At 55.6% G+C, this 21,666-nt stretch overlaps 1 protein-coding gene across 4 annotated transcripts in view; it reads right to left on the bottom strand.

Annotated features, from left to right (window-relative positions):
• Positions 1-251: 251 nt before the first annotated feature.
• The window catches only part of MOB2 (MOB kinase activator 2), a 78,254-nt gene continuing 56,839 nt past the window's right edge, over positions 252-21,666 (bottom strand). For 3 of the 4 annotated variants that reach the window (XM_072790467.1, XM_072790466.1, XM_072790464.1), the window contains 4 exons: positions 10,283-10,443; positions 9,605-9,698; positions 2,071-2,195; positions 252-1,304 (listed from right to left, as the gene is read on the bottom strand). In XM_072790467.1, the coding sequence (XP_072646568.1) occupies positions 994-1,304; positions 2,071-2,195; positions 9,605-9,698; positions 10,283-10,443 (691 nt within the window). In that variant the 3' untranslated portion in view covers positions 252-993. Of the gene's footprint in view, positions 1,305-2,070; positions 2,196-9,604; positions 9,699-10,282; positions 10,444-17,739; positions 17,899-21,666 lie in introns of those variants that run through there. The other variant, XM_072790465.1, reaches the window with a different exon arrangement.

Here is a 21,666-nt window from a genome sequence, read left to right as displayed (position 1 = left end):
CCTGCACAGGAGGGTGTGGGACGAGCAGAGTGATCATGACTCCCTGAAGATGCAGGAAACAGGCATGTCCCTCCCCATCCCACTCCCAGCTCCCCAAGGTCCTGCAGGGGAGCCTGTGGTCAACCCTGGCAGCAAGGGCCTAGCCTGGGGTGGGCAGGGGCCACTGGAGTAGGCAGGAGATGGGGCACCCTCAGTCTCGTGGCAAGCACGGAGGTCACCGGTGACGCCGAGGATACACACAGGCGCTGACCTGAGAGAATTATTTTTATTACGACCAAACAGGTGAGCCGAGCAGGGACACCCAGCCTTCCGGCAACAGCTGCGTCTCCACACAGGCTGCCCGCCCAGGCACCTCGGTCCTAGGCCCAGCTAGTCCAGGGGCCCTTGTGGGCGGCAGGGGAGTGGGGGACATGGCCACAGGGTCAAGGCCCCTGTGGACATCCAGATGGGACACTCCCATCCCACCCACTCTGAGCCGCCAACAGCGGCGATCCAAGCCAGGCCAGGAGAGGGAGGTCTGCGGGGCGGTGGGGAAGAATCTCTAAAACAGCCCCACCCTGGAAACCAACCAACGAGAGCCCATGTCCCTCCTGGGAAGGAGCCCCAGCTCTCACTGGTATATTTCTCTCCACACAGCAGAGCCCCCAGGGGAGGCAGAGGCCACGCGGAAGCCCAAAGAAAGGAAAGCCCCACAGGAGAAGGAAACTCAGACTGGCAGGCCCATAAACGTTTGTTGAGCGAATGAATGAAATCCAAAGGTCCTTCTTGACAAGCGGCACTCATCCATCCAAGAGGAAAAGCCCGGCGGGGAGCCAGTCCGACGCACGGCCTGCCAGCGTCTGGAGAGCCCACACTTAGCGCGCCCGGGCCAGGTGGGGGGGCAGCGGCGACCTCTCAGACCTCCCGCCGCGCGTGCCCGGTACGTGTGCGCACACACACAGGCACACGGACCACCGTCTCTCTGCACATGTGCACGCCTGTCCAGCCTGGGGCTCACCTCTCCTTCACGTGGTTCTGTGCCCCCGTGCCCCCGCCGCTGGCCCCATCGCCCCCACCCCCGCCACGGCCCCCAGCGCTGCACAGCACCTCCGTGAGGTCGTCCATGACGGCGGTCTCTTTGGGGTCGAGCAAGTTGAACTCCCTGGCGAAGAGGATGAAGTGGACATAGAGTGTGTTCAAGTGTCCATGGAGCTCAAGGGCCAGGGTCTCCTTGAAGTGGGACCAGTAGATGTGTGCCAGCACGTGGAACAGGTACTTGCAGATCTTCTTCACCAGAGACTCAAAGGAGCTGGGGAATTCTCTGCCTAGGGAAAGAGTCCACAGCGTCACCCTGTGCTCTGCTTCACCTACCACACTCCTCCAACTTCTCTAAGCCCTGATGCAGCACGCCCATGCCCCACCACCCCCAATCCCAAGCTCCCATCGTCAGGAAGGAGAGGGCCAGACCGGCTCTGCAGGCTCTTGGTGCTTTCTGCAGGACCAGCCTGGAGGGTTCCCACCTGCCACACCCTCCCCACAGAGCAGCTCACTGGCAGGCACCTGAGTGACCAGTCACCCTAGGCCTGGCCCCAAGAGCTGCACCAGTAATGATCAGCTTGACTGTACTGGCTGCTCTGCCACAGGTCACTCAAAGTCTGGACTCAGCCCTGGGGTCACGTGGGCTTCCCTGGTGGATGCTCTTGCGCTCTCTACATGGCCAGGGTCACAGAAGAGGACAGGAACCAAGGTGCACGAGTACCTCTGCTGGCCAAGAGTAGCTCTGTATTGGCCTAGAGCCCCTACCAGGACCTGCCCAGGCCAGGACAACACAGCTACTGCTTGCTGGTTGTGAAGCCCCCAGTTAGGTGGACTATAACAGCCCCACTATACAGGGTGTGTGTGGGGGCAGGGGCCACAGATCCCAGAGCCTGGGGTGGGTGGGGTCTTGACCCAGGCTGACCTCTACCAGAGCACATCTGCCTGGCTTTACAGCCCAGGTCACACAGCTAACCCTGCCCCACAAGCCTGGCCCCTTCCCATCGGCAGCCATGCCTGCCCAGCAAGAAGGAGCGCGCTATAGCAGAGATGTACCATATTTCGTGGGGAACACATCCTCGTCGGTCACCAGCTTCTGCACGGAGCTCATGACAAAATCGACGTACTGGGGAGCAGTGCACTTGACCTTCTTTCCCCGCTCATCGTACCAGTAGTACTGTCTGTGGGGACAGAAAAGGCCGGTCACTATGCCCCTGCAGACACCCAGGCCCCAGCCTCAGGCTGGCCACCAGGGATGGAGGTGTGGCAGCTGTCCAGGCTTCCCCTCATAGGGCCTCCAGGGGCAGACACACTGTTTCCCACCACCTCGGGCCCCTCAGCTGTGTCCCACTAGTGATCTGCCTGCACCAAAAATTCAGAACAACATCCAGGACAGAGCATGCCATGTAAACCCAGGTACAAAAATCAACAGAAGGCACGTTCATTTTCTATATCTCGTGGCTGCAAGTTTCATTCCTTTAGGGGATGCGTGTTCTGTATGATCTGAAGGAGCACGGACAGCACGGTCTTTGCTACTGGCCCACCTCTTCCAGAGGCACTGCTGTGACTTGTCAGCTGGGCCTCGACCCCTGGGAACACCCCTGCTCCCCCCACTAGAAGCCACATGCCCTTCATTGGTCCAGTGGGGTGGGAGGCCCAGTCTTCAGTGCGAGCAGCAGGGACACCCGGGATTTCTCACTCTGCAAGTCTAAGCAATGGGACCGAGCAAGTCCCATGTGAGCCTGGACTGCCCTCCTGCCCCAGCACTTCTCTCCCCAGCAGAACACACATAGTGCCTGGTGGGCACCCACCTGGCAGCCACCCTGCCCTCCCCACTCTCTGCTCCTGCCTTCCCAGAGGGCAGCTCTGCAGGCTGGCTCACCAAGGACAGGACTCTGGAGCCAGAAGAGGGCAGAGGGCAAAGGGTGGTGGAGGGTGAAGGAGGATGAGGCAGGGGGAGGGTGGTCTATAGTCTGCTCAGGGATGTGGCGCTGCACCTGTGAGTGATCGCATGGCCCGGACTCTGGCCCTCTCATCCCCTGGGTCCAGCCAGGTGATGGGCAGCCTTTGGGCCCCAGGTTTCAAATGGACTTCTCCCCTGCGCGGCACTCCCTGCACTGCATACCCCTCATTTTGCAGACTTAATTGGTCTCAGAATCAGCTTAGACTAAGTTCCCCAACCTCAACATCCCACCTTGCTCAGGGGCCCTAGGCTGGCTAGGAGTACACTGCTTGATTTCTTGAGTTCACCAAGTACCCCTGCGTGACAGCCACAAGGTCTAACCCACTCCTACCACCTCTCAGGACAGTGGGGATCCCCATTTCCCATGACCATCCTGACCCTGGCCAAGTGACCTCAGGACAGCTCCACTGCCACTGCCTCTGCTCCAGCAAACCCACCTCTACCTAGTAGGAACCAAGTGCTCTGCTCCACCCTGGGCATCCACTAGCATATTTGTGCCACAGGCAGGGAGTGGGGTCAGCTGGCAAGACTAGGAGAGCATGGCCTCCACATTAACGGGCGGGCCGTAACAGGAGGCCAGCCCCAAGTGAATAAGGGGACACGGCTCAACTGTCCCTCAGCATGAGACCTGCCCACTTGGAGGTGGAAGGTCTGGGGTGTGGCTGGAGCATGGGGTGGGTCTGCAGAAGGCAGATCTTCCTGCTCCTGGGCTGCTCCTAGGCACTGCCACGCACCCACAGGGACAACAGGCTGCACAAGCCCAGTGCCATGTGCCCCACAAGGCCCAAGAATGCGATCAGGCAAGGGAGCTAGTGAAGACAAAGTCCTGAAGAATTTGCAAAACTCTCTGCTTGCCCTCAGGAAGTAAAAATCCAGCAAGGCGCTCGCGTCCAAACACCTGCCCTAACAGCCTCCCCACACACACGATGGCTTTGCCTGACCCTCCTTCCACCACACAGACGTCACAGGGTGTGTCAGGTCACCTGAGGACACGTTCTGGGTCACTCTGGACAGCCTGTGGAGTCCCCATGCTGGAAGTGGAGCCCGGCTTCTGGGGGCCAGGCTGAGGCCCTCGTCTGCTGTGACATCCAGGGAACAAGGCCCAGTGGCCGGGCAGGTGTCACAGACCCCTGCTCCGACTCCCCTGCCTGGCATGATGTTAGATGCACCTGCCACAGGTGCCCAAGAGTCAGAAAGCACAACTGTTGACTAGAAACCGGGAGACATGTCTCCACAATGTGTAGCCCGGAGAGACCAGCTCCTGAGAGACGGGGAGGACTGCCCCAGCTGTTTGGAAGATGAGACGCTCTGCTTTCAACATTCCTCTTGTTGGTTTTCATTTCTAAATTATCTCGCAGTAAAGAGGACACATTCTGGTATGCAGTCCCACGCATTTCACCCATCCAGATGGCCGGGTACCTCCCACAGCCAAGCACAGCTCACACTGCCCTTCTCAGCTACGGCCTCCCACCCCGGCCCTCAGTCCGTTCCCAGCACAGCAGGGATAGCCCCTGGAGAATGCCATGTGATCCAGCCCATCTCGGGGTGCATGCCCGTGGTCCCTGCCTCCTTACTGCTGAGGTGAGCTCCAGCACCCAGGTGCCAGTGTGTCCAGCTGTTTGCCTGCTGGAAGACACCTAGGTCATTTCCAGTCTGGGACAATAATGGCTTAGGCTGTTATAAATGCTCCTGGGCAGGTTTCTCTGTGAGCACAAGCTCTCAATTCTCTAAGGTGGGCACTCCGGACTGCTGGGCCTACCCTCCTGGACTGGAGTGCATCCCTCCATCTGCATCCCTCTACTGCTCTGTCACCCACATCCTCGCCAGCACCAGGCATTTGAAGCAGGTGCTGTCACAGAAAAGTCTGAATCCCTATCCCCCACCTGCTGCTCAATGGTCATCTGCTCTCCTATGTCCTATCTGCTCACCTGTGTGTCCAGGCCCTGGCCCACTGATGATGCGTTCGGGGTCTCACACAGGAGTGGCAAGGGTTCCCCACACACCCTGGACACTGGTCCCTTCTCGGTTATATGATTAGCCCATGGTTTCTCACAGCGAAAGTTAGAAATCTTGATTATGCCTGATTTACTGACTCCTTCACATCAACGAGCCAGGAGCTCTTCACCTAGCGCTAGGTTATGAAAATGTGTCTTCTTCCAATAAAAGTTTTAGTAAATTTTGGCATAAAGTGTGGGGTTTCAGTCAAGATTCACTTTTTTTTTCTTTTCTTGCACACAGACGACTGGTTTTTCCAGCAGCGTTAGTTAAAAAGATTATCCTTTCTGCATTGAATTTTTTTCGCATCTTTGTCACAAAGCAAAGGGCCACATTTGTGTGGGTCTTAGGCCTATTTCTGGACTCTGTATTGTTACCTTGATGTGTGTGTCCATTTGCCAGCACCACGCTGTCCAGATTACTGCAGCTGGACAGTGATTACAACTGGGCAGTGGATTCTTCCAGCCTCACTGCTCTTTCTTCAACACTGTCGTCACTGTATCTGTGACTGTGCCTTACCATGCCCAGGCCAGAGTGGGCTTGACTTTTCTCACCGAGACGGTAGGAAATGAGCAGATGAACCTGGGAGCACCGCCCTCCAGTGGAGCATGCCTCCATGCGTGTGTGCGTGCGTGCCTCTCAGCTCCACTGTCCAGCATCTCAGCTTCCCAAGTTCATCCTGAGCATCTCGTCATCCGTGGGGCTGTTGTACGTGGTGCGGTTCTCTTAGTTTGGGGCTCCAAGCAGACACTGCTCAGGGTTTTCTACACAGATGACCATGCTATATACAACAACAGAGGCACTCCTAGTTCTTCCTGTCCACGTGATACCTTCTGCTTCTGGTTTCTTGCTGTACTGCGCTGCCCACCTCCAGTGAAGTTTGGTATTTTGCTCTTACCATGGGATTGGGCCATTTGAACTGTTCAATTTACATACATAGGGATTTTAGGTATGTTTCCTTAATATCTCCTTAGTATTTGGTGAGTTTATAGAGACACCCCTTTCATTCCTGATACAGATACTCTGTACCTTTTCTGTTTGTCAATCTTGCTAAAGGCTTACCAATTTTATTGATCTTTTCAAGAAACCAGCTTCTGGTTTCACTGATTTTCTGGTTTTCAGAAATCCATTTGTATGATATCTACTCTATTATTTCTTTCCTTCCATTCAATTTGGGCTTATTTTCTTCTTCTTTTTCCAGTTTCTTCAGGTGGCAGCTTAGATCCCTGACCTGAGATTCTTCTCCTGCAACAAACATGTAACCCTATAAATTCCCCTTGAACCTCTGCTGTAGCCTGCATCTCACCACGGCAGGTAGGCTGCATTTTCATTTGTGCTCATTTTCAAACATTTCTCATTCTTCTCTAACCCATGGATTATTTAGAAATGTGCTCATTTCCAAGTGTTTGGAGATTTTCCTGTTTTCTTTCTGTTACTGATTCTAGTCTAATTCCAGATGGTCAGATGATGAACGCAATACGGTTCTGATTCTTCTGAGTTTTGAAGGGCTGTTTTGTGAGGTGGGATACGACCGACTTTAGTGACTGACCCATGTGCACTTGAGAGAGGGTCCCTTGCTGCAGAGGGTGACATGCATCGAGCCCCGTTGGCTGGTGTCCTTGCTGACTTGCTGCCCACCAGCACCATCTGCCTCCAAGAAGGGACCTGAAATCTCCCACTCTGACGTGATCTGTGTCTGTTCTCTCAGTTCTGTCCACTTACTTTGTGTAAACACTGCTGCTTAGTGCACACATGTGCAAGATCAATACTTCTGGACTGACTCTTCTGTAAATATGCCATCTTCCTTATCCCTTGTCCTCTACTTTACTCGGAGGTCTACCATGTTTGGGGTTAATAGAGCCACTGTAGTTTTCCTCTGATTGATGCTTTATTGGTATATCTCCTCCATCCTTTTCGTTTTAACCTACAGATGTCACTGTGACTGTGGTGCAGCTGGCTCAGTTTGAAAACCCTCTCCTGCAAAGCGGAGGCCTGTCATGTGTGGTCTCACAATCCCTGGTCTCAGGTCCTCATGGTCAGCTGCCTCCTCCTGACACGGTATCAGAAAGCTGAGAAGGACTAAACAGCACATCCTACTGCCTGCATCCATCCCCGTCCTCCAGCATACCACGTGGGCATTTGATCATCACATGTTATCACATGAAGAAAGTGGTGCAGTGCAGTAAGAGCTCTCTCTCTCTCTCTCTCTCTCTCGAGAGAGAGAGAGAGAGAGAGAGAGAGATTACATTCACCTCTTATTCAATTGTCCCATTTTACAACTAGTTATTAGTGTTCATCTCTGTTTCTAATTTATCAATGAAATTTTACTACAAGGCACAAATGCATAGGAAAAACAGCACATGTAGGGGTCAGTCTGGCTGGTGGCAGACCCTGTATCTCAGCTGTGCCATCAGCACATCTACACCTCTGACATTTATGGATATTTCGGGTGTGTCTGAATTTAAGTTTACCATCTTTCATTTACTACCTGTCCCCTTTGGTTCTTGTCCCCCACAACTCCTCTTTCCTGCCTGCTTTTGAGCTATGTTTTAGTGTTTCCTTTTAGTTTGCCAATCATGACTTCAACTACATCATTTACATAACTATTTAGAAGTTGACAACAGGAGTATAAAATACACACACTGCTGTTTTCAGCACCAACCTCCCGCCACTCCAGCAGGAGCACCCAGAGCCCAGCCTGCCACAGTCCCCTCTACTGTGATCCATCAGATGGGCAGGGCTCAAAGTGCCCAACAGGACGGCTCCTCTGGGGCAGGTCTACCAGCTGTGGATGCTCTGGGTCTTCCTCCATCTGAGAAAGGTCCGTATCTCACCTACAACCCTGACTGATATGTTTGCTGGAAGGACGACTTCAGGGTGACTGCTCTTTCCTTCCCAAGTTTTAAAAACATGGCAGAGCTTCCTTGTGGCCCAAGGCTTCTGATGAGCGCTGTGGCCACCTGCCTGTGTCCTGGGGGGACGCGGTGCTGCTGGCTTTGCTCTAGGAAGGATTTCTCCTGGCACAGTTTTGTTATATGTCTGTGTGTGGGCTCATCACTTGGCCTACTTGGAGTTCTTTCAGCTTCTTGAATATGTAGGTTTGTGTCTGCCAAGCTTGGAAAGCTTCCAGCCATTACCTCTTTAAACATATTCTCCATGTGGCTCTTTCTCATCACCCTCTGGGACTCCAACATGACCCCCTGGTTTCCATGTCTGGGCCCTAGGCAGACACGCTGATCCTGGGGCAGCATGCAGCTCTGGCAAACCCACCTTTTTCTCTTCCACTGACTAGATGTCCAACAACTGCTAGGAAAGCAGTAAAGCAGGCCAGGCCCTGGGAAGCCTAAACACTCTGGGGAAGGCAGCTGCAGTTGAGATGAATGAGAAGATTCCCAGTCTCATACCCAGCTCTACGCTCTTTCACAGAGTCTCTTCTCAAACACAGTGATACGGAAGGGCACATGGGAGCAGAAGAAACCAGCTTCCCAACCTGCCCACCCACCAGGCCACCTCTGACACCACTGGGTCAGACATAGCCAGCAAGTGTCCTCTGGAGCATGCCACACACACGGCAGCTCTACAATACTGTCCTGCCCACCTCCAGCATCTGCTGCTGGGTGGTTTCCTTTACTGAGGGTACTTCCCTCACACATCAGTGTCCTCCCCCCAACTTGCCTGCCCCACCCTTCCCTGGGTGATAGAGTGGAGAGCCAGCTGCGGTCTACATTTGCTCCCATGGGACAAGACCCTAAGCTGTGATATACCAGGGCCACAAGAGTGGGGTCTGGCCAGGCTGAGAGTTAGGACCTCAGTGGGCCCTCAGTGATGGCAGAGCTCCATTTGCCTACGTCTTAGCTGGGTCTGTGCCCAGGAGCCTGGCCAACAGCATCTGTGGGCAGGCAGTGAACTCAGTATAGTATGCATTTGTGCATTCACCAGCAGGGGCCAGCGGCTCATGCGCACCTGCATCAGCTCCTGACCTAGAGCCCCAACGATAAATAGGTGTGAGAAAGGAGCTTCCGTGCCTCCTTGTCAGTCACAACTGCCCCAGGTTGAGGTCCAACTCACTCGGCCTCCTATTTGTAGCCGCCTTCCACTCCATCTGCTATGAGGGGCCAGTGGCAAGCCTGTGCTGTGCGGTGGCTCTCCTACCTGCACCCCAATCAGGAGATGCAGGGTGCCCCAAAGCCCCTTAGGGGTGCCTGCCTACTGAGGACACAAACGTGCACAAGCTTCCGGAATAGAGTGGCCAGCACCCAGGCCCCAGCCAATGAAGAAGGCAGCCAGTGCCTTTCTCCACCCAGTCCCTCCCTATCCCCTTCCTTACTCCCTCCACACAGAGCAGGAGCTCTCGGGGAAAAGCCATCCTTCAACTGGACAACTAAGTGAAGTAGAGAAGAACCTGCAGCTTCATGACGCTCTGCTATCTAGGAAACCAACCTAGGCATATACTGTGGAAACAGCCTAGCCCCGAGAACTCACCCCGTGCCCCAGCAGGACCCACACCACTGAGCGCCTCCCCTGACGGGGCTCAGCCTCTGGTGTCCCTGCCCCACAGGACACTGTTGAGGAGGACCCCATGCCACCAGGAGACCCTGCAAGGGTGCCAGGCTGCAGCCAGGCAGTACTCACGTGTTGCACACGGCCATCGTCTGGCATGCCTCCCCCGTGCAGAACTCTGAGATGGTGCTGTACTGCAGGTTGACGTGGTGGAAAAATGTGGTGGCTGTGAGAGAAGAGAAGAACCAGGTGTGAAAACCACCACTGCAGAATCGTTCCACGTCCCCAGTGCCCTGAAGGCTCAGGAGGTGCAGCGCTTCTTCCCTTGGACCCCAGGGCAGCCAGCACATGCCACAGACCAGAAAGACACATCCCAGTGCAGAGCACCAGCCCTGGAAGCTGGCCGTGTGCCACTGTCGTGCAGGCTTGGCATGTGTTTGGACAGCGCCAAACTGGGCAGAGAGCCACTGGCCATCTAGATGGAGTCCCCTCTGCAAGGGGCGGGGCAGGCAGACATGCTGTGAGCCCCAGGTCTGCCCGGCGGCTGGAGGTGAGATCCACCCTCCCCTCCCACAGGCCATGGCCTTCCCATGACCTTGGCACTGCCAGCCTTGCAGCCACACACCCGCACCACAGAGACTCCCAGCACTGGTAGCCCATCCCTGGTTCAGCCAGGACCTATGCCAGGTCTTGGTGTTGTGGGAGACCCTAAGTGCACGGCAGGGCCAGCCACCAGCTCTGGGAAATCCTCGAGGAAGTGACCAACGGCAGCAGCTGTGGTGTCCTTCCCCACCCCGTGCCCACACGCACTGTTGCTTGCCAGCCACTCGTTCAGGTCGATCTCCCGGGGCAGTACCACCAGCTCCTTAAAGCCGACGTCAGTGATTCTGGACTTGGTGTACTCTGGTTCCAGGTACATCTTCTTCTCCTCTGTAGCAGGCTTCTTTCCGTTGGGCTTTGCTTTAGACTTCCTGCCAGAGAGAAGGGAGCAGAGGGTCACTGCATGACAAGCACAGGAATGGGGGCCACGAGCTAGGTCCTAGGACAGGAGTGGGGCTGTCCCCGCCAGGGGGACACCCCAGGAGATTCTGCTCCCACTGGGCGCCAGGAGTGGAAGGAAGCTGCCCCATGTCTGTGCCCTCCTCTGCCGTTATCAGAGGCCTATGGCCTGACTAGCCAAGCCATCCTGTCACCACAAGGGGAGAGTGGGATGCAGAGACACAGGCCAGAGTCCTGATGCCATAGGGCCAAACCCGGAACCAACTACAGGCAGGTGGCTCTGAGCCCACTGAAGGGGAGGGGTTGTGGCCACACTTGTCAGGCTCTACCCCCACCACCCCCCCCCCCGCCACGCATGACTTGGCAGCTGCCTTGGCCCACAGGGTGGCCAGGTGGAACACAGAGATGAGCTTCCCTGGCCCAGCTCCTGATCCTTCGTGCAGACAATTCAGCCAATCGAGTCACCTGCCCTCACAGAGCACCCCCATGCATGACAGCTGGGGCTCCCGTGCACAACCCTGTCCTGCTCCCCTGGGCTCCATCCCAAGCACATGGTGTAGGTTCTGGGCAGGGGCAGAGAGGTTAGCATGAACCAGGCATTACAGAGATCTGCTCACGTGACCACTTTGCACCAAAAGTTTTTTTGCTGAGAAAAATAGTTATTTTCCATAAAAATATACTGTCATACAGAATGATCTTGTTATAGCTATTTTTATGGGACTAAATACAGATTTTTGAAGTGTCTGTTTTCATTCAAATCTAGTGAGCATTGGTAGCTAATAAGCCCCATAAATCAAAGTTCTTGGTGCTGAGAGGGCCCTCTCCTTGGTGGGGGAGCCCTGGGCCCCAAACCAGCCTCCCACCAGCCTCCCAGAAGCCAGAGCCACAGCCATGGTGTGTGCAACCTAGGTAAAGAAACCAGATGGAATGTTCCTTAAGAGGGAAGGGTGACCAACACAGTGGCCCAGAGCCTACAGCTGGGAACACGGCCCAGGCTGGGTCTGTCATAAGTCATCGAATGTCCCACTGGAGCACACCCTGGGCAAATGCGCCTTGGAGCAGAGGACGTCATGGAGGGTCACGTGCAGACACAGCCCCTCCCGGCAGCGACTGCCCAATGTGGAGGTACAAGGGGACCTCCTGCCGTTTGGGTAGCTGCTCAGAGCACTGCTGTAATCCTTCTGTGCCTGCAGAGACCCCCCCAACGTTTTAAGGTTCAGAATTGGGTTCCCAGGGGAAAGTCTGGGAAACTAAAGAAAATACCTAATGGCATGAATGACCCTCTTGGTTCTTAGTTGGACAAGTGAAATCTTCAGTGGCACACACTGACTCGTGGAAACAAACTGAAAATCAACACTATTGGGAAGTCTTACTGACCAGAAAAGGCCACCTTTGGCTACAAACTCTCAAAGAAGGGCCCTCCCCGCCCTAGGCACAGAGCCTCAGGGGAAGTGTGTGCATCTGCCCTGGGGACAGAACAAGATAGCTAGAGGCCTCGGAGTTCCAGGAGACACCTGCTGAGAGCCCCCCATCCTGCTCTGTAGTGGTGAGGGGAGGGAGTGAGCATGCCCCTGCCATGGCAAACCAGTGGGCCCTACTGTCAGGAGAGCCACAGCCCATGGTACCAGGGGCCACCTTCCCCCATTTGGCCCCCTGCAAACTTGGAGGGCTGTGGTTAGGGTGCTGGCAGGGCCAGAGGGCTGGGGGGCAGGCAGGCTGAGGACCTGGACTTGGGACCGGCATACTTGGCCAGGCCCCACCTGCTCATGTCCTCAAGGTCTGCAACACCTACAGAAGAAGAAGCAAACCAGCTCACTCCTGGCCTCTGTCTCTGGCCCAGCTGCCCAACTGGGAATGTACCGTGGGTCTTGGCTGGGGCACAGCCTAGTGGTGGCTGAGCTGGACGCTGCCATCCTAAGGACTCAGGGCACCCAGATCCCTGTGCACCCCTCCCACCCCTCCAGCCCCAGTCCAGTAGGGGCGAAAGGTCTCTGCAGCTCCCTGACCCTGTACTTTTCTTCTGTTTTGAAAAGTTGCTAGCGGTTTATTTAAGAGAAACAGGAAGGAAAAATGCTCCCTGAATGCCAGGGAGATGTTTTTCCTCAGCTTCTCAGCAAATCTTCTCCTTAAAAGGCGATGTGTGCTCAGCCTCCTGGAGCACCACTGGGAGTGGCCAATGCCACGCAGGGCCACAGTGTCCTGGGGACAGGGTGGGACGGACACCCCTGACCTAGAGCTGCCAGCGCTGCCTGGGTGGCTGGAACAACCTCTGTTACATACACATCTGCAGTGAGCACTTCAGGGGTCCCTCAGCCAAGGGGCTAAGTTCACTGGAGACAAATGTGGACACATGCTTCTCAGGGCCCTGTGGTCCCCTGGCCCAGGTTCCCACCCTTCCCAAGAGCATGCACAGGAAACATTGGCCCTGGGAGGGCTCTGCTCACTCCCTCAGATATTCCCTCAGGAAACGGTGGGCAGGCCGCTTGGCTCCCTGCCCCCTGCTCTTCTCCTGACTCTGGTCTCCACTACTGAGTCACATGTCACCCTATCAGAAAGCTTTAAGTTGCCTGTGAGAGCTCCTGTGCCCATAGCCCCTGGCACGAGGGACCAGCACACAGGATGCACCTTCCACCTGTGCCAGTTCTGCTCTGCCCATGCCCCACCAAACATCCATCTGCTGGGCAGACTCGCTGCTCTGCATCCAGCCCAATCTGACCCCCACCCACTCCCTGGTGCTCTATGTACACACCTGCCCACACCTCACTCTGACTCACACCTGGCTAGGACCACATGCTGGGCCTCGACCTCTGGGTCTAGGGGGTCCTATGATCACACGTGTAGGGAGGGCATCCACGGGGGCCTGAGCTGCAAAGCCGGCTGTCTGACCACCTCCTTGCCCTGCCATTCAGGAACCATGGTACCAAGTGATGCGAGGACGAGGCATCAAAACCAGCCTCGGGGCAGCTGTTACTGGAACAGCCACAGGCAGAGCAGTAGCAGGAACCACCTTGGCACAAAACGTCACTGGAGTCTCACACAGACCCGCTTGGGGATGCTGCCTCAGGAAGGCTGTGACACTCTCCTGCTAGGGAGTCCATTACCAGGGGACACTGCAAGCCCCCTTAGGCCAACTCTCCAAGGGTCAGACGGGCAGCCTCGGGAGGATATGGGCTGTGATGTGTATGGTCAGAAGGCCTCAGCCTCCTCACCCTTCTCCCCTGCTGCTGTCCGCATCTGTTCTCCTGTAACAGGCTGAGTGGACAGGTGCATACCAGGCCCGCCAAGCTTGACTTCTCCAAGCTGGTTCCCCTGTTCCCGTCATCCAGGGCTGGCCTGGGACCCCTGGACATTGGTGCAGTTTGGGACAACTCTTCTGCCAAGCCTGCCAGCCCAGACTTCCGTGGAGCCTGGGCATGGAGTCAGTTTCCTTTCCTTCAGTCCCACAGGCAGGCAGCAGATGATGGGTACTGACCCACAGGTGGCAGGACAAGGTACAAACCAGGGCCCCTGTGCCAGAGTGGTCCCACAAGCCCAGCCACACTGGGTCCTTCCCACCCCAAGTTCTGTCCCATCCCCTGCCAAGCCATTTGGCCCCCCTGGGTGGCAAAATTGGCCCTGGCCCTGGCCCAGCCCCATTCCTCTGCTGCCAGCAGCAGTGGACCTGAGATTTCAGAAAACACCTTGTGGCTTCAAGGTGAACAGGCTATGTGACACCTGTCCCTGTGGCCACACAGGTGGAGAAAACAAGACCCTGTGTCCCCCGCTCCACAGGCGCTGAGCTCTGGAGTAGACTCTACTCAGGCAAGGCCTAGAGGTCTGCAGGGGAGCCACACAGCTGGGTTCCTCCTCTCTGGCTCTCCCCCTTACTGCTCACTGGAACCCCCACAGTAGCAGCGATAGGCTGAATCCCAGGCATGGAGTTGCTCTGAAGGGACCCGAAGGTGGACACAAGGCTTTGGCGTGCCACAGGGCCTGCTGGCACTTCAGGGAGGAGTATGGCCACAGACACATGCAGAGAACCCCAAAAGTTCCTATATACTGCTCCTGGTCTACCAGGTGGGCTTCAAGGCTGGGCCATTCATTTGGGAGGGGCCCAGGCTCCACCGATAGCACTTTTGTACTATCTCTCACATTGGTGGGTGCCCACCCAGTAGCCTCACCCCTTGCTTGCCCCACCCCCACCCCCACACCTTACCACCACCGCAGGAGTAGCCATACTCTGCGCATAGGCCCAGCAGGGTCCCTCTGCCCACGGCTTGGCCTGACACACTTCCCATCCAACGTTACACCACAGTCCCACCAAGAAGGCCCCTCAGTGTGAGCTGGCATGGACACGTAATATATCCACACTGAGCAAGGTGATCCAAGTGTGTAGGAGTGATGCCCGCCCCACAGACTGGGAAGGGTCTGTCGGCCACAGGAGAGGTGTCTCCCCTAAGGATGCAGACACACTGCAAGGGATCCATTGCCCAGGAGCACCTGCGGATGGGCTGCAGCTGAGGGAGCACTGCCCATGCTGATGTGGTGAGCAGTCAGCTCAACCCCAAGGGCTGGCCCCCATGGGCAGATGCAGTAATGCCCCCGCTGGCACAGCCCCACCATCTAGGAGCTGTAAGTACATGTCAGGTTTGGAACATGGGATGCCTCCTTACAGCCTAAGCCATGCTGGGGCAAGGGGACGCTGGCTCCCAGGCACAGAGTGAGGCCAGGTGTACGCAGCAAGCAGGTGCTGAGCCAGGAGAAGAGATGGGCAGGACAGGTGGAGACCCCGGTCTTTCCTCAGAGCCCTGCTCAGTCTGCTGTCCCCCAACCTGACTCCGGCGGTGCTCCCTGGATGCTGGCATCCCAGAACAGCTGAGGTTCTGGCTGGAATGGAGGCCGAGCAGATGGAAGAAGGCCCCCGTGGGAAGTCGACAGAAGCGTGAGACCCTGACCCTGCAGGAGGTAGCTCTATGAGATGGAGAGCAAAATGCCAGGTTACGAGGACCCTATGGATGGATGCATGGACGGCAGACCCACGGGCATAGAGGCCCCACAGAAAGTGCGTCACAGAAACAGAGCCTGTGCTGGTGGTGGTGGTCTGAGAAGGGAAGGACCTGTGGGGAGGGCATCTGAGGACTGAGAAAGCAGGAGCAGGGTGCCCACCTTCCTGGGTGCAGCCCATCACTCCCTACTAACAGGGAACTCCCAAGCCCAGGCTTGCCAAGAGCAGCTCTTTGGGGATCAAGAGCAGCCTCTAGGTTACGTGCACAGGACTCCCTACTCCCCAGGGGGCAACAGGGCCCCAAGTCCAGGCTCCTCCTGACCTTCCCAGGACAGTGATGAGGGCACGGGTTCCACAGGGATGGCACTGACAGCACTGTCACCCCAGATGGCCCACCAGCAGGGTCAGACATCTACCTCAACCCCAGAGTGAAAACCCTAGGGCTTAGCACCACTCCCAACCCCAAGTTTCTGATGCGGCGGGTCTGAAAACCACTTCTGATATGTGAGGTGCCCTGCATATATTGCGTTCTTGCCGCTCCTGGTGCCCTGGTGTCACTATACTCCTTCCTGTCACAGAGCTTTGGAAACCAAACGCTGGGAAGATCCCCCCGGGGACTCCCATCAAATCCCCATGGGCTACAACTGGCCAGGTACTGTGGAGAGGGACGCACAGGTTATTTTCCTTCTTGGTTTAACTGCCTGGCAGTTAACACCCCCAAACAATGCACGCTTTCACAAACCTTTGTGTCCCCTACAAAACGAGAGCCACCAAGATGGAAAAAGCCACAGAAGACTGAGAAAGGTACACAGACATCACTGACTGAACGTCCACGTGAGTCAGGTGCTGCTGCATGCGGTCTGACCAAGAACCCAAGCCACAGTGTTTGCTCAGAGTACAAATTTTACATTCACTTTTCCATTGGCAGAGTAAGTACTCTTCCTGTGACCTGGGCTGCAAAGTCACCTCCACCGTGAAGTCCTCTCAGATCTCCCCAATAAGAAGGGCCTGGGCCTCTAGTCTCCCACAGCAGCATGCTGCTGCCCGGCCAGGGCAGGCTAGCCTCTGTCTTCTGCAGAGCCCCCTCCCACCATGCACATGCACACAGGCGTGCACATGCCCATGCAGGCACCCACCATGCCCTCCACATTGCCAGTGATGGTCTTGTCCCTGATGTGAACCAAAGACCTGGAGGGGAGCACCCTCAGCTTGTCCACATTTCCAGATCTCACACCTTAGCATTATAAAAGGCCAGCTTGGGCCAGCTAACAGCTTGGCTCTCTGCTCGGAATTCCCCGTGTGGCACACAGGTGGCCGGATGTGGGGAAGGGCCCTGTGGGAGAGAGGGGCAGAAACCAGAGGTGCCCACAGATGGTGGGTGGCACAGACATGCACTCGGTCCCTCCATGCCAGCCACCACCAGCTGGGCTGGGCTACCTGTCAGACCCCCGGCAAGAGGCCTGCTCAGCTCGGTTACACTTAAACACAGAATTGGAAAAGCAAGAGACATTTACTCTCATTTTTAAAATGATGACCTACTAAAGTCTCAGGTGAATGTGAGATATCATATCAATCTAGCTGGGACACTCGGGATGCTGACTCTGGCCGCACTTCTAAGCCCTGCACAGCCCCACAGCTCTGAGCAGGCCTGCCCACCTCTAACGGCCAGCTCGGCCCACTGCTGCCGCCAGCTGATCCCACGCCTGCACCCTCCCACCAGTAGGCCACACGCTCTGCCCAGCACCTGACATGGCTTCTTCTCAGACACAGAAATGGCCCCGGAGTGAGTTTCTCTAGACCCCTCTGCAGGTCAGAAAAAGAAACTTAAAAAGCTGTCAGAAATGACTTTCCTGGCAACCCGCACCTCCTTGAGCAGACAGCTGCAGCCCACGTCAGGTCTCTGGACAAGGCTACTCACGGAGAGCTTCCGGTTGTCCAGCCGGGGACAACGGGACAGACACCCTGCCAGTCTGGCAGGCACGGGAGAGGGCAAGGCAGGACCGCCATGGGAGATGGGTCACTGCTGGGCCGCCTTTTCAACCAGACCCTCCAGGGGCGAGCTTCCTCCCATAAGCAACAGGAAGTACCGGCATTTAGGGAAAACCTGACTCCAAAGTTCCTGACCGAATCAAGCCCCCCCTCCCCCGGCCCCCGCCCTGCCAGCAGCTGCATACAGCCAGGACCTTTGTTGGGAGAGTAGCAATCACAGCACTCCTCCCCAAGCTGACCCCTGGGCAGGGCTAGGGACAGTGAGACAGTCCCCACCACCCCCTGCCCCATTCACCTGAGCACTTTGCCAACAGCCTGAAGCACCATTTTGCAGCTGAGTCCAGTTTTGGGGGGCTGGGTGAGCAGAGCTCGGTCTGTGGGGAGGCTGCTGTGATCTCCAAGCATGGTGGGGCAGCGCAGAAACGGGGAGGGAAAGTGGGAGCCACGGCACTGGACTGCCGCTCCCTCCTCCCTCCCTCCCTCTCTCCTCCCCCCAAGGAGACCAGCCAATGAGGACAGGCAGGGAGTGAAAGAAGGGCTCTGGCCTGGCAGAAAAAAACAGCTGCTCCTTTTACAGGCGAAGGCTGGCCAAGTCTGGTTAAATGAGGGAGTGTCTCAATCGCCTTTTCAAAGTGGCGCCTCACGGGCGCTGTGTGGGGTAAGGCCACTGCTGAGGAGACAACCCTTGGGCAGGACCCATCAGCGAGGCCCCAGGGTGGTACCACGTGGCCCCTCTGACACAGAAGGCAGCAGCTCTGCCCCCAGGAGCTCCGGGGCCAATGCCCCCCCCAACCCCGCCTGAGCCCAGCCCAGCTGACACAAGAGACCAGCAGGGGCAGGGGCGGGGGTGGGGTGGGGGGCTACCTGGGCTGGCCACACACCTGCAGGGCATGGGCATGGGCTTGCAGCACACCTACACTCGTACAGCCTTGGAAAGAGAAGGCTGGCTGGCTCCCAGGACGTCCAGAGCAGGCAACGAGTTGGCACGGGGCAGAGACTGCTCCTGGAAGGCAGACCTCGATAGAAATATCCAGAACTCCCAGTGGGGGTGCAAGAAGCTGAGTGCCCAAGCCTTCTTTGCAGCTGTTCTAAGACACAGGAGGCCACAAAGTACTGAGAAATCAAAGGTCTGAAAGAGGATGGTGCTCTGCTCAGTCCTGGTTTTAGTTCTGGCCACAGGGACAGTGACAGCCTGTCCCCACGCTCACTGAGAAGCCCCACCCAGCCCAGAGCACAGCCAGAGGTCTGCCAGGCCGCTGCACCCAGATGCCCAGGCTCAGCTCTGGCCTCCACTCTCCAAGGCCACATCCCACAAAGCACCCTGCTGACCTTCTCATCTGGCCAAGTTCAACCCAACTCTGCAGGGGCAACCCCAAAGACACTGAAAGGACAGATTAACATGCAACAGCAAAGGGCAGCCTCTGCCCAGCACAGCTGGTGACACTTCCAGCCACCTGTGAGGCAGCGCAAAAAGGGCCCCTCCTCCCTGGCAGAACAGTGCTCCCGTGGCCACCCTGGAGTCAGCATGACCTGAGGCACTCCACTCGCTTGCTGCCTGCCCAGGGTAGAGCCACTAACCAGAAGGCCACACCCGGGCAGGTGGGTGTGGAGGCTCCAGGAGGGGAGGACACAATGTGTGGGGGCTGCAGTGGAGCACTAGAAGAATACTCCAGGCTCACCTTGTTCCACTGCCTTCCCTGGCATCAGAACCAGTCACTTCTCCAGAAGCCCTGGTCCCTTGTATTGGAGAAGACAAAAACCTGACACCCAGCTGCTGGGTGGTACTTTCTTAGGTCCTCTTTGCTGACAGAGCAGGGAGACGTGCGTGCGCTCACCTACATACCTAAATCACCATCTCTGCGCGCCATCTGCATAATGTTGTGCACATGTTCGTCCCAATGCCCCAGACAGATCCGTCACCCATGGATCACCCCAGCCTCCTCCCCTGGCTTATCTATAACCTCCTGCTCCAACAAGGAGACACCTCTGAGGAGCCACAAGGTTCTGTATCACTTAGTCAAAATCACGGCAGCCCGGGTGGCCCAGTGGTTTAGCGCCACCTTCAGCCCAGGGCCTGATCCCGCAGCCCCGGGATCGAGTTATGGAGCCTGCTTCCCTCTCTGCCTCTCTCTCTGTGTCTCTCATGAATAAATAAATAAAATCTTTAAAACAAAACCACGGCAGAGGGAGCTCTGCCCTGTAAAGGCAGCAAAACCAAGGGGCCCAGTATTCTTATTAGTGGTACAGGAAAGTGCAAGCTTCATTTAAAAGCAAATGGGAAAAGCTTTGTGGCCGAGTCCAATGAGATAGAAGAGAGTAAGACAGAATGAGCACCCCACTAACAACCAAACACCCCAGAAAGATACACACACAAAACAGATGAAACCTGTAACCCAACAAATTAGGCAATCTAAGGAATAAAGTGACTTAAAAGAGGATTTGGAGAGGCAAAAGAACTCAAAATAGGAATGAGAAACGAGAGCCCCTGAAATGCAGGCTAACCCAGAAGGAGCACAAGGCCAACTGGCAGGAAATAAGGATGGAAAAAGTGTTTTTAAATAAAAAAAAAGAACAAAGAGACATTCACTTGCATGACAGTGGGGTGACAAGTCCCAGGCTGACCTCCACCACCAGCCGCTACAAACTGGGTGAAATATACAAAACAGCAGGTTTCAGGTACTAACTAGACAACTTGCTGGCGGCCCAGGACAGTGCCTGAGAGTAGGGGGCCCAAGGGTGAGCAGCGATCAGTGCCGGCTGGAGGCTGGGGTACAGGCAGGTGAAGCCCACAAAGGCCTTGAAGTCTCAGATGGAGGCAAGGATTGAAACTGGGGCTGCTGTCACGTGCAGGGCAGGGTGCCAGATGGGCTGCGCTGCCTAGAGAAGGGACTCCAGGAAGAAGGGACTGAAAACCAGTTAAGCCTCTGGCTGGCCACTCGGCAGAAGACTCACAGAGCCCCTCCATGGGGCCTGGCAAAGAGCAGTTATGGGGAACCATAAGCTCATGGGGTGCTCTGGAGGTCGTGAGGGGAGAAGACAGACATCCCCACTCCCACAGGAGACCCTGCGTGCACTCCGTTGAGGCTCCCCAGGGCCTCGGCTGGCTACGGCAGCCCCACAGGAAGGTTTCTCTAGACCTGCCCTCATCAAGCTCCAGCAAGCCTCAAAGGGTTTCTGCTGAACCAACAGCCAATGAACTGCATCCTCAAATAACCACAGCACTCTTTCAGGAAGGACAAAGAAACCCAGGGCTTTAAAAGCACTTGCCACCACAGTACCTAATGTGCGCACGCGCACAGGTATGTGAAGGAACAAAAAATGTTACCCATAACCAGGAAAAGTAAGAGTCAACAGAAATAGACCCAGACACAATAAAGACGCTGGAAGTCACAAAGACTTTGAAACTACAACAATAAATACATTAAACAATTCAAGGATTTACAGGAAAGAATGAACATAATGAGCAAAAGGACTGGAATTCTCAAAAGAGACACAGACATACCAAAAAACAGAAATTTCTAGAATTGAAAAATAGAATATCTAGAATGAAATTATATGGGATATACTTAGCCGATTAAAGAGTGAAATAGAGAAGTTTGTAATAAAAATTTAACATTAAAGTTTATAGAACACAGCTAAAAAGCAGGGCTTGGGGAAAATTTAGAACTATAAACACTTATGTTACAAGAAAAGGCTTAGGGACCCCTGAGTGGCTCAGTGGTTGAGCATCTATCTGCCTTTGGCTCAGGGTACAATCCCCAGGTCCTGGGATGGAATCCCACATAGGGCTCCCTGTAGGGAACCTGCTTCTCCCTCTACCTATGTCTCTGCCTCTCTCTGTATGTCTCATGAATAAATAAAAAACCATTAAAAAAAAGGCTTAAAATCAATGACCTACACAGCCACCTTGAGAAGCTAGAAAAAAGGCATATTAAACCCAAAGGAAACAGAAAGGACATCATAATAGAAATCTATTAAACAAAACAGACAAATAATGAAAAATTAACTAAACACAAAGGTAACTTCAGAAGCTTAAGAGAACTGATAAATTTCTCAGCCAGACTGATGTAAAAAGGGGAGGGTGTGGGGGTGCAGATGGCCCATGGCAGCCACGGAACAGGACGTGCTGACGAGCCGAGAGATGCTGGAAGGATATGAGGGAATGCTGTTGAGTCCCACACCACTGGGACTGCTGTGAACCACCGAATGCCAGCAGAAATGA

The sequence above is a fragment of the Canis lupus genome, chromosome 21 (assembly GCF_048164855.1).
Source record: "Canis lupus baileyi chromosome 21, mCanLup2.hap1, whole genome shotgun sequence".
NCBI classification, from domain to species: domain Eukaryota; kingdom Metazoa; phylum Chordata; class Mammalia; order Carnivora; family Canidae; genus Canis; species Canis lupus.
This window is presented reverse-complemented; position numbering and strand designations above follow the sequence as displayed.